The 13,599-nt window shown below is 41.9% G+C and overlaps 1 protein-coding gene across 1 annotated transcript in view; it reads left to right on the plus strand.

Annotated features, from left to right (window-relative positions):
- The first annotated feature begins 7,127 nt into the window (after nucleotides 1-7,127).
- The window catches only part of UBXN4 (UBX domain protein 4), a 42,848-nt gene continuing 36,376 nt past the window's right edge, over nucleotides 7,128-13,599 (plus strand). The window contains exon 1 of the mRNA XM_011285214.3: nucleotides 7,128-7,361. Coding sequence (XP_011283516.1) covers nucleotides 7,280-7,361 — 82 coding nt within the window. The 5' untranslated portion in view covers nucleotides 7,128-7,279. The remainder of the gene's footprint in view (nucleotides 7,362-13,599) is intronic.

The following is a 13,599-nucleotide window of genomic DNA, read 5'->3' on the forward strand; positions in this document are numbered from 1 at the left end:
ACTGCACTATGTGACTTACTTGGTTTTGATCATGTCCTGCCAAGAATTGCTGGTTATCCTCTCATTTTATTCCAACTCCTGAAGCTCTGTTATCCAGAATGGTAGCTACTAAACACATGTAGCTAGTAAATGAATTACATTTACATTAAATATAAATTCAGTTTCGCAATTGCACTAGCCACATTTAAAATGCTTAATAGCCACATGTGGTTAGTGGCTACCATCCTGAACAGAGAAGACACAAAACATTTCCTCCATTGCAGAAAATTCTATCAGACAACACTGTCCTAGGAAAGTGGGATCAAGTCTCATTTATCTTTAATATCCAGTAGAATTTTGTATACGGTAGACTCAATAAATGATTAGCCAAAGACTCCAAACACAGTGAAAATCTAGTTTGGATTGGACAGGGGTGCCTGGCTGGCTCAGTCAGGAGAGCATGTGACTCTTGATTTGGGGGTCATGAGTTTGAGCCCCATGTTGGGTGCAGACTTTAAAAAAAATATGGAATTTATGATTTGAGAGTATAAGCTCAAAAATATGCAGAGATATGGGGTAGAATAATCAGCATGTCCTCTGTCTTTGGTAGCATAGCAGAGCAGTGCAGTGTCTAGAGTCCCCTGCCATTTCATACCTGGACAACTGCAAAGGTTCTGGGTGCTCTCTCCACATACCCTCCCTCATTCCCCTCACCATCTACTCTCCACTCTGCAGTCAGGGTGAATTTTTAAAATACAAATTGGATCAGTGGTCTTTCCACTGTCCAAAATCCTTAACATCACCTCCTAGGTCTTGCATGCTATGACCCTTGCCTACCTACCCATCTAGACTTAACTGACACTGGCCCTCTCCAGTCCTAGGTTCTGGTCACACTAGACCTGTGTAAGCTATTCAAATGTGCCATGTTGTCTTGTCAACAGAATTCTATACAATAGTGATCTTCTGCCAGAAAGTGGGGTTCTTCCCCATCTATGGCAGAGATTGGTTAGTTTTTCAGCAAACTGTGAGGAGGTGGGGGTGTCTTTCCTCCACAGCACATTGTGAGATTATGTTTTCCAGCCTTCTGCACCTAGAAGGCCATGTGTCTAAGTTTTAGACAACTAAATGTGAGCAGAAATGCATGCCTGGCCCCTACAACCTTCTGAGAGACTCTCTCTGTCCTTGTTAATCATAGAGGGGGAGGCTAGAAGCTAGCTGTTATCAGTATCACCAGAGGGCTTGAGACAGATGCAGAATCTCAGGTCTGACCCCAGACCTACTTCAATTGGAATCTGTGTTTTTAAAAAAACTTTTTTTTTTTTAACGTTTATTCAGTTTTGAGAGACCAAGCGCAAGCGGGGGGAGGAGAGGCTAGAGAGAGACACACACAGAATCTGAAGCAGACTCCAGGCTCTGAGCTGTCAGCACAGAGCCCAACATGGGGCTTCAACTCATGAACCGTGAGATCATGTCGTGAGCCAAAGTCGGACGCTTTACGGACTGAGCCACCCAGGTGTCTCAGAATCTGCATTTTTAACAAAGATCTCCAGGGATCTGTGTACATCGAAATTTGCTTGTTGGCTGCATGTAGAGGATCTAATGAAGATCACCAGGGTGTCAAGAAAAGGAACAGCCACTGGCTGGGAAGATTCAAGAGTTCTCAACTGTATGGAGAAGAGCCCCATGCACCAACTCCCCATTACACCTCTGACTGGCATAGTCTATGAAGTAAATGAGAAATAAGCCTTTTTTGTGTTAAGCCACTGAGATTTGAGGATTCTTTCCACATGTTACTTACCCTTTGCCTGGAACACTGATTCTTGCCACCTTACCTCCAACTTCTGGTTAATTTGTGCTCATACTTCAGATCTTACCTCAAGTATCACTTCCTTCAGGTAGTCTGCTCTTCCTCTAGAGTTCCCAGTTTCAGGCCTCCAGACTAAGTCATTTCTGACAGTATTAACTCTAATAATATCCTGTACTTTCTCTTTGAAACATTAATCACAATGGTAATTATATGAGTAATTGGCCAATTAGTTGCTTAATGTTTTACTATCCATTACTATGTAATTTTCAGAGCAGGAGAAATGACTACTGCTTTTGTTTACTAATACATTCTCAGATCCTACCAGGGCCTTTCTCAATAAACATTTGTCCAATAATTAAATGAAGAAATGATCTGGCTGAGTCAAATGCTTTGAATCCTGAAAGGCGCACATTTATTTTTCTTAAGCACGGTTTTGGCAGTCAGAAGTAATAGCTAACATGTGTAAAGCATTTAATTACTATGTGCCTAACACTTGCTCAGCACTTATAAAAGTCCCTATTTTATGACAATAGCCCAAAAAGAGAGTTTCTATTTTTATCCCAGTTTACTAGTGAGGCAACTGAAGTGTGAGAGACATGAAGAACTTTGCCCAAGATCACACAGTAAGTACTGGCTGCATAAATGAACCAGGAAAGCCTGACTCCAGAGTTCATGAGCTTAACTACCTAAGTTACTATCTTAGGCCTTGCTGATGAGTAACTGCTATTTTTTATTTGTCTTATTCACCTGAATCTCTGTGAGAAGCCAGAAAAGAATGCCATCCCATCTTTTTTTTTTAATTTTTTAACATTTATTTATTATTGAGAGACACAGAGAGACAGAGCATGAGCATGGGAGGGGCAGAGAGAGGAGGAGACACAGAATCCGAAGCAGGCTCCAGGCTCTGAGCCATCAGCACAGAGCCCAACATGGGGCTTGAACTCACACACCGTGAGATCATGACCTAAACTGAAGTTGGACACTTAACCGACTGAGCCACCCAGGAGCCCCGCCATCCCATCTTTACTCATGAAAATTCAATGGTTGTGAGCAAAGGTTAGAATATATTCAAATGTTCCTCCTCTCTTTTTTAAATGTATATGCCTCCATGAGCCTTGTATTATAACTAAACCATTCTCATACTGGTCTATGTATAGGCAGGTGATGATGCTTTGTATAATCATTTTACTTTTTTTTTTACACTTTTCCCTCTTTCATGCAAGAAAAAACAAAAATAGAGAATATCATTTTCCCTTTACATATTTTTTTATGTAAATGGCTTTGCAATATATAAGTAATCAGCCTCCTCTGGTGGCAAACAGGTGCAAGTTTCTATGGAACAAAAAAGAAAAAAATTTTATTTTTATTTTTTTATTTAAAAAAAATTTTTATAATGTTTATTTATTTTTGAGACAGGGGGAGACAGAGCACGAGTGGGGGAGGGGCAGAGAGAGAGGGAGACACAGAATCTGAAACGGGCTCCAGGCTCTGAGCTGTCAGCACAGAGCCCAATGCGGGGCTCGAACCCACGAACCATGAGATCATGACCTGAGTCGAAGTCGGACGCTTAACCGACAGAGCCACCCAGGTGCCCCAGAAAAAAATTTTTTTAAGCAGGGATTTTAAAGGTGATTTAAAGGTATTAAGGTGATATTTCAAGGTGATATTACCAATCCAGCTACAGTAAGAAATGCACTTTGGCTTCTTTCTCAAGCAATGGTAAAGGGCGGGCACTGGATCATTCACCTTCTTATGAATTTTGGAATATATCTGAGCGACCACAGTTAAGAATTCTGTTTGTGATGGATTTTTACCTGTGCAAATTGAAATAGAATCTTTGTGGTGGGGAACCTTTGGCTTCACGACACCAACAACCCATTCGATCCACGTAAGTCATAAGGTATTGTGGGGGATAGAAAGAAGATTAAATAGAGTTGCTGCTTTTTATCTTCTGGAGGAAAGAAGACATAAACCGAGACATTTCAATAACTATGTATCATAAAATACTCACAGGAGAAAATAACCATGAGAAACTGCAGTCTTCCTTTAGATGTGCCACTTTACCTGACCCATTGTCTTTCGGGTTGTTAAATGGAAGCTGGTACTGAGCAGGTTAGTGAAACACCAGCCAATGTTGTTTGTACACTTACTGCCTATCTGATGCCAAATGAGCATGTACAGCAGGGTTGGCAAACTCAAATACTTGATACTGCCAGAGAGTAAATAAAAAAAGCAAAGGTTATAAGTAGGAGGGGCTGTAGCAAACTAGCACACACCTGAATTTTCTAAAACTTTGTGTCAATAAGAGCATCAGGAGACCAGATGCAGTCTGTGGGCTCCAGCTCAAGTACAGGACCAAGATGTTCAAAGATCCCACACTGCCCAGACTCAAAGAGGGTTAGGGGTCCTGTCCTGGGTAAACATCTGCAGTTTGAACATCTGTTGAACAAATCTGAAGCAGCCCCTAGTGACGGTCACAGAGGAGAACTCAGAGATTCCGAGAGTTGGAAGGCCTGAGAATTTGGTCAGCCAAATGGAACAGTTACCCATCTTGGCCTCTCTCTCTTTTTTTTTTATGACAAGAAGCCAAACTTGTGGATTCACAGTGGGCTCAAGCATGTAGGTCAAGCTGTTATGGTGGGGGTTCTACCAGTAGTCATAGACACACCAAGTAAAACCTGACTTTCCTCTCCAGTGCCTCTAGACCTGGTAACAAGCCTGATATCAAAGATCCCTCAAAGAAGCCCTCATTGCAATGAAGCCATTTTTTTTTTTTGTATCAAAAAAGCCCATAAATCCTTGAAGCCTAGCTCACAGGAAGTCTTTTATGTCTAAAACCCAGGGTGTTAGTGGGAAGGAAAATGACAGGATATAACTATTAAGACTGTATAACTATATCTATTTCATAGTTTTCCTGCTGCACATCAATAAGCAAGCCTTTCTTTAAGGGTCTGAGTGTAAAATGGAACTTAAGTTTTTATCATTGATTCAAGTCCATGCGAAAAATAGGATTGATACCACTTACGCCAGGAGACCATCCGGGTCCTTCCCTTTCTCTCTGCCACGCCCTATACGTGGCTCTTTGGTTTTACCCAGACCAATATGTTATGGTCATCTATCTATCTATCTATCTATTTTTATTTGAGAGAGAGAGAGAGAGAGAGAGAGAGAGAGAGAGAGAGAGAGAGAGAGCGCACATGTGTGCCAGCAGGGGAGAGGGACAGAGGGAGAGAGAGAATCCCAAGCAGGCTCCACACTCAGTGCAGAGCCAGATGCGGGGCTTGATCCCACAGCCCCGGGATCATGACCTAAGATGAAATCAAGAGTCAGGTGCTCAACCAACTGAGCCACCAAGGCTCCCCTATGGTCACCCATTTTTATATTAGTCTTTCCCACTGACTGGAGTGTAAGCTTTCTAAGGGCTTTTCTTAATCCCACTATCCACATTTGGCCACGTCATCACACACTTCTGAAGCACTTAGAATTTCCCCTTTTGTGACATTCATCCTTACTCACAATCACTTGTTCAGTGTCTGCCTTCCTCTTTAGATTGTGTAGTCACAAAGACGGAGTTCATGTCTCATTGCCTCACTGTATCAATGCCAGGTATGTATGCCTAGCTCATAGTAGATGAGCAATAAACATTTGATAAAGGCTATGAATCATTCTCACATTGTTTAATCCTAACATTAGAAATAAAGACATCACTCTACTGAAATAATTTACATTGACTGAATTTTTAAAATGTTTTTTATTTATTTTAGAGAGAGAGAGAACATGTGCACATGCACACGTGGGGAAAGGGTAGAGAGAGAGGGGAACAGAGGATTCGAAGTGGGCTCCTCAGACAGCAGTGAGCCCGATGCAGGGCTTGAACCCACAAACTGTGATATCATGACCCAAGCCAAAGTTGGCCGTTCAACTGACTGAGCCACCCAGGCACCCCTAGGTTGATTGAATTTTAAGAAACCCACTTAAAGTTGATGTTGAAGATCAACTCTAATTCTTCTTGAGAAATGGTGTCCTATATAAGCAGCAATGGTCTGTAATCAGCATTATGTTTCAGTTTTATTATAACACTATATGAGAGGCCTGATTGGAAAAAAGTAAATACAAATTGGAGTTCAATGTTAACTATTTTCAGATAAAATATTTATAGGAAAGAGGTATTTTCAGATGTACCACCTTAATCCTGAAAAGACTGTCAGTTGCTGAGGGGGAAACTCAATCGATGTAGAATGTGTACTATAATAACATATGCAACTTAAAAAAAAAAAGTATAAGCCTTTAGTTAACAGTTATCAGAGACTGTGCAACTCCAGAAAGTATTAAATATGGATCGTTTTTATTTTTTTTAAAAAAGATTTCATTTTTAAGTAATCTCTACACACAAGGTGGGGCTCAAGCTCACCACCCCAACATCAAGAATCACATGCTCCACGGACTGAGCCAGGCAGGTGCTCTGGATCAGTTTTCATTTTAATGGCAAACAACCACAAGACGCCATATCTTAATTATAGAACATTCTCACATAAAATTGTAAACAAGAGCATTATCTATCCTCTTTTGTATTACCATGGAAAGTAGCTGGAAAATGAATCCTATATTCTGTGCTTTTAAGTTACTTTAGAAAGCAGCTGTGGCAATAGCATAGCCAGTGTTCTGAGGTTTTGGAACGCTCTCTGGCCAACGACTAAGAAATTGCGGGACGCCTGCATTCTACCAGCACCTCCCCTCAGGTACAACGGCTGTATGGCCGTTGGGGTTTTTACCCTGTCTCTTCAGGGTTGGGCTGATAAATTCAGCAGAAGTCAAAGCCTTGCTGTAAATCCCTACAAAGTCCACGTAGGTCCATACAGAAAAACACCTTCCCGTATCACACAATGACCACTAATTATAAAAATTACATCGTCCACAATTAGTGTTCCACTCGAGGCGGGGACGACTTCCTCCATATTTAAGGTCTCAATGAGGTGGTGATTAGCATCTTCACGACAGTGAGCACCACTTCTTCTCCTCCCCTTTCCCCAGATTGGAAAAGGGCTCTCACTGCTGTCCCCTTTAGCCGTGCCCCGGAAACCACCGTTACATTTTCCAATTATGAAGAAAAACAAGCCTATGAAGACTACAATTCCCGTCATGCCTCTTGTAGGCGCCGTCAACGCGCCGTAGCGGTTAGTCATCTTTCCCACTTCCGGAATTGCAGGGTCTGAGGCCTAGCGGTCGCGCGCACGCACCTTTTTGCCAACAAGACAAGGCACTCGGGCCCTGTGCCGACGGCGACGTGTGGCGTCACGTGGCGCAGGGTGCGCCTGGTCCGCGCGCTTGCGCGCGTCCCAGGGGACCGCTGACGGGCTAGCGTGCCTGCGCGGAGGCGGGGGACAGAGCAGCTGGGGCAGCGGGGGCCGCGGGGCCAGACGAAAGAGAGGGCGGGGCCAGCTCCCGGACCGCGGCGACAACACACCGGACAAGCGCCTGGGCCCGAGGAGAGCGATGTTGTGGTTCCAGGGCGCCATTCCAGCCGCCATCGCGTCGGCCAAGAGGAGCGGAGCGGTCTTCGTGGTATTCGTGGCAGGTGAAGGGGGCGGGGGCCCGAGTTGTGGCCGGACACCCCACCGGCCTACCTCCAATCCTAGGGTTCCCCAGCCTTTCCTCCGTGCTCTCGACAGGCCCTGGCTGCCGTGCCTGTTTTCTCAGCGCCTCCCCCTTCCGTTTGGGGCACGCCGGGCCTGGCTAGGCCTCCAGCTCCTGCTTCTCCCGGCACCCCGGCCGGAGGCACCGTCCCCCGCCTCGCCCCCAAAACGCGCTCAGCCCCGCCCACAGCTCTGCGCGGGTCTCTGCAGCCCACCCTCGCTGCGCCTCTCGCCGCGCCCCCTGACGAGTTGGCGCAGATAGACCCCAGCACCTCCCTCTCGGGCACCCTGGGACCCCTCTCTGTCACCTAGGACCCACTTCGGGATGCTTCAACGCTTGTGTAGTTCCTAAGTGTTCAGGTGGGAATAGAGAGACAGGCCTTTCGACAGGCATTTGGGTTCGTAATTAATTGTGGACTGTCAGGAAGAAAGCTGTGTCATCGGTAAGCAACAAAGAGAAGCCACCTGATGTTTTCGGTTACTGGCGGTCGTACGCTCCTGAGACGCAAACTTTTGAGCTTTACATAGGTTGGATTTTTTTTTTTTTTTAATGATAATAGGGAGAGAGAGTCTAATGTGGAATATTTGGTTTGTTGCAAGTTGATTTTTTTGGTACCATTTGTTTAGAATAAGTAGATGTTCGGTGCTTGGTTCGTCTAATACCCACAGTTTCGAGAACGTGAGCTAACTCATTTATCATGTGTTACTCTGGGTTATTTTGCTCAGTATGTTATTACTGCCCTATTTTATTACAGAAATCTTCTAGATTTACAGTAAACCTATGCCTTTGTGGTTTTGCTGATTCTCATTACATGAACCAAGTTAGTGTTTGTGACCATTTGAACTATATTATTTTAACCATTTGTGTTTAATAACGGTATGCTCAAATTATTAACTTATGACTTGGAGAGACTAGATAATAGCTGTATCACTTTATGCAGCACAATAAAGAACAAAGGCTAAAATATGAATTTCACTTAACATTAAATTTGAAATTTATAATTGTTTTAAATTATGCCAGATTTTTAGCTTAGTGGTGTTAATTAGAAGAGTTTGAGTAGTTTAGATCCTCTTATGCAGTTTTAGAGTTTATAGTCCACATACATAAGTGCTGTGATACTGTAAGGAAAAAAAAGTGGATTAAAAAGGAAAGAAGAATTAAATGATACTTAGCTGTGCTTATTAAGAGTACAGTAATAGTTTTGGGGTGCCTGGGTGGCTCAGTCACTTAAGCGTCAGCCTCTTGATTTTGGCCCAAGTGGTGATCTCAGGGTCGGTGGGATCCAGCCCCAAGTCAGGGTCTGTGCTGACAGCACGGGGATTCTGTCTGTCTGTCTGTCTGTCTGTCTCTCTCTCTCTCTCTCTCTCCTTCCCTCCCTCCCTCCCCTCCCCCCCCTCCCCCTCCCCCACTCATGCTCTTTTTCTCTCTGTCAAAATAAACTTGTTTTAAAAAGTGTACATTAATAGTTTTATGACATTTAAGTTGTGTTTTTCACATAAAATCTCGGTTGATTTTTGTGATAAGTAGAATAGGTTTTATTTTACCCATTTTATAGATGAGGAAATTTATGTCCACAGTGGTTAAGTGACATGGGTCACATAGCAGGGTCACAAAAAATATTTCTGTCTTGCCCTGACAAATTTTTTTAGCAGCTTCAAAAAAAGTCTTATTTTTTTTAAAGTTTATTTATTTATTTTGAGAGAGGGAGCAGGGGAGGACCAGAGAGAGAAGGGGAAAGAGAGAATCCTAAGTGGGCTCCAACTCCCAAACCTCGGGATCATGACCTGAGCTGAAGTCGGTCCCTTAACCAACTGAGCCATCCCGGTGCCCCAAAAATCTTTTATTTCTTGAGAAAAACTGAACAACTGTACACTTCATGTATTATTGAAATTGGTGTCATAGTCAGGAAATTTAGGATTATGGTAGTCATTTTTTAAACAAAAAACACAACTGAAGATGTCTAAATGTTCCTAGGAGGCACTTTTGGGCTGATCAGTTAATTTGAAATAAATGCTAGATTTAATTAACAAACATATGGAAACAGTAGTGCTAATTATTACAATAGTAAAATAAAGTTAGAGATCTTTGGGGCTTTGTGTGTAAATATACATTCTTCAATTAACTTTTTACTGATGAGCATGTGTTACATACTTTTAGGATATCAACGACTCTGATGAATGTTTGTTGAATGTTTTCAGGAAGACCATTAGTCTGTCAAAGGAGTTTGTCCCTTGACCTGTTCAAAATACTGTTGGCTTTTGTAGAGTTTTAGAAAGTTAATCTCCAACACTAGGCAGAATTAGTTTCACTCCAGGAATACATAGACAGGGGTCATGAAACTCCCAACACTTACGTGTTGCCTAGAGCTTTGTTCATAACATCGAAGGATATAACCAGAACTCATGATTTTCTTAGGTGGGAGACCTCAACAACAATAAACCAACTTAGTAGAAAATTAAAAAGATGTCTTTATGGCTGGAAGAAGTGGTCTTAAGGGTATACTTTGGTTCATGTAAACCCCTCAAGTGGGAAGCACTTTAGGCAAGTTCTTTATATTTAGTGAAATTTTCATGGATGAATTAAAGAAAATTGTGGGATTGAGACTGGAGAGATTACTACCAGTTCAGACAAGAGGAAGTATTTTCAAAGTATTATGACTATGCAAATTGAAAGTAATAAAACTGAAAAGGATTTTGATTCTATTCTTGGGAAGGTAGAATATTCTGACAAGGATCCTGAAGCAAAGGTGTCAGTTCACAGAGTAGTGTTGCTAGTGGGCTAAAATTTTCATGATAGACACTATTTACTGCCTTTTTTGGTTAAAATAGACCACAAAAGCTTTTAGATTTTGACTAGTTGATGTTTTCTGGGTTGGAATTCCTGGCTGTACTAGGAAAACACACAATTGAAGATGTTTAAATGTTCCTAGGAGGCACTTTTGGGCTAATCAGTTAATTTGAAGTAAATGCTAGATTTAATTAACAAACATATGGAAACAGTAGTACTAATTATTACAATAGTAGGAGATCTCTTTGTTTCTGAGATTGTATTTTTTTTTTTAGATTTTTTTATTTTTAAGTAATCTGTACACCCAGGTGGGACTTGAATTCACAACCTCAAGATCAAGAGCCACATGCTCTACCAACTGAGCCAGCCAGGCACCCTTGTATTGTTCTTTTCAAGTGCTTTTATTTTAGATACTGCTGAATACTACCATGGATACAGCGTTTTTTGCTAAAATTTTAGGCTGATCTAACTCCATAGCATGGTTTATATACTTCTTAATAATAAGAAACTAAAGATACTGAAGTTGGCAATTAATAATCTTGCTCCGTAGAGTTAATATAGTTCTTAGTGAGTTAAGTAATTCCATTCATCCTTACATCTCTGTTGGTCAAGCAGCTGTTGCTGCCAGTAGGCTGAATTATGGACAGACATTGCTAGTGGGGATGTGATTTTTGGGACCCTACCTACATGGTACAACATAATGAAAAGTACCAATCTCAGAAGTAGCAAGCGAATCTATACTTGTAGCTACCCACTTGACATCCCCACTTAGATGCCTCACAGGATTCTCAAGCTTAAAAGTATATTTACTGCCTGAACCTGTTTTTCTCCCCGCCCCAGTTTTCTACATTTTAGTAAATGACACCACTTTTACATCCAGGTGGATAAACCGAAGTGTGGAGTCACCTTTGACTCTCAACTCTTTAGTCTCCTGTCTGGCTTTCCCTTTTGTTCATGACATTCCCAGTCACACAGACCTTTTCCTACACATAAAATCTGGCTTAGTGAACTCTGCATGGCTTAATTTTTTCATCCTTTAGGTCTTACCTTAAATGTTGCCCCAGAGAAGCCTTCCCTGACCAATCTAAAAGGGTCTTACTATTTTCTTTCCTAGATCTGTTCTTTTTTTAACAGTATTTATTACTATAATTATAATTGTTTACTAAACAAGTACTTTTTTAATTTTAATTTTTTTAAGTTTATTTTGAGAGAGAGCATGATTGGGGGAGGGGCAGAGAGAAAACAGAGAGAAAACAGAATCTCAAGCAGGCTTCACACTGTCAACACAGAGCCTGATGCAAGGCTCGAACTCATGAAGCTGTGAGATCATGACCCGAGCCGAAACTGAGTGGGATGCTTAACCGACTCAGCCACCCAGGCGCACCAACAAGTACATTTTTTGTACTGTTAGATTTTTAAGCTCCAGAGCAAACAATGTTTCCTTTGTTTCACATTTAGATTATAGCCAATGCCTAGGATAATAAGAATGGAATAAAATAGTGAACGTATGAAAGAATGAATGAAAAGGATCTCTCATGCCTCACAGCCTTCTCTAAGACATGTTTGTAGTAAGAATGTTGCCATATAGTTATTTTCTAGGTTGATAATTTTGTCATTTACTTGGAATTTTACATTTCCTCACCCCATAGTGTTTGAAGATGTGCTCTGAACGATGTCACTACAAATGATAATTTTCCCAGTTTGCTTCCTCAATATCTGGAAGACTGTTACTGGCATTCTTTTTGGTCCTAGTCTGTAGATGCATTCTAGTCCCTGTTTACTTTTCCATGACCAGATTTCTCAAGCTCCTGTTCCTAGATCCCATTTCACATAGAATATACTCAAATGTGCAGCATTAGTCAATTATTGTAGGTATGCCAAGATACTTACTGTACCAGAAATTTAGCTGTTTGTTCCACAAAACACTTATTGAGGCCCTGCTGTATCCCAAGTACTTGACATATGCCAAGTTGTATCGTAGGCATTTGAATTATGTTAGTAAATAAAAGGAAAACAATCCTTGCCCTCTTGGAACCTGCATTCTAGTTGAGGGAAACAGACAGTAAACATAATAAGTAAAACACATAGTTTATCAGAAGGTGATAAGTATTACAGGGAAAAAGAGACCAGGAAATTAGGGAGCTTTGGGAATGTTTGAAGGCTGTCATTTTATTTAATTTATTATTAATATTTTATTTATTTTTTTAAAAAAATTTTTAACGTTTTATTTATTTTTGAGACAGGGAGAGACAGAGCATGAACAGGGGAGGGTCAGAGAGAGGGCGACACAGAATCTGAAACAGGCTCCAGGCTCTGAGCTGTCAGCACAGAGCCCGACGCAGGGCTCGAACTCACGGACCGCGAGATCATGATCTGAGCCGAAGTCGGCTGCTTAACCGACTAAGCCACCCAGGCGCCCCATTATTATTATTTTAAAGTAAACTCTAGGCCCAGTGTGGGGCTTGAACTCATGACCCTGAGATCAAGAGTTGCATGCTCTATTGACTGAGCCAACCAGGAGCCCATAAAAGCTGTCATGTTTTGTTTTGTTTTGTTTTTTTAAAGTAGGCTCTATGCCCAATGTGGGGCTTGAACTCATGACCGTGAGATCAAGAGTCATGTGCTCCACCAGCTAAACCAGTCAGGCACCCCTAAAAGCTGTCACTTTATTATTTTGTATTTTATTTTATTTTACTTTATTTTATTTTTTTAATGTTTATTTTTGAGAGAGAGAGAGAGCACGAGCAGGGGAGGGGCAGAGAGAGGAAGACACAGAATCTGAAGCAGACTCCAGGCTCTGAGCTGTCAGCACAGAGCCCGACATGGGGCTTGAACTTACGGACCACGAGATCATGACCTGGGCTGAAGTCGGACATTTTACTGACTGAGCCACCCAGGGGCCCCTATTATTTTTTATTTAAACTTTTTTAAAATTTATTTTGAGAGAGAGCATGAGCTGGGGAGGGGCAGGGAGCAAGAGGGAGGGAGAGAATCCCAAGCAGGCTTAACTCTCAGTGCAGAGCGAGGGAGAGAATCCCAAGCAGGCTTAACTCTCAGTGCAGAGCTGGACACAGGGCTCCATCTCACGACCAAAAGGTCATGACCTGAACCAGTATCAAGAGTTGGACACTTAACCATATGAGCCATCCAGGTACCCTAAGGCTGTCATTTTAAAGTATGAGTAGGGAAAGCTTTATTGAGAAGATAATATTTGAACAGAGACTTAAGAGGGTTGAGCATTAACCATGTAAATATCTGAGAGAAGAACATTCTAGGCAGAGGAAACAACTAGTACAAAGACCTTAGAGTGTTTTTTATATTAGCAGAATAGGAAGAAAGTGAAGACAAATGAGGTCACAGAGGTAACTGGAGGCATGAGGCCATTTGCAGGG

Source organism: Felis catus, chromosome C1, assembly GCF_018350175.1.
Source record: "Felis catus isolate Fca126 chromosome C1, F.catus_Fca126_mat1.0, whole genome shotgun sequence".
Taxonomy (NCBI): Eukaryota; Metazoa; Chordata; class Mammalia; order Carnivora; family Felidae; genus Felis; species Felis catus.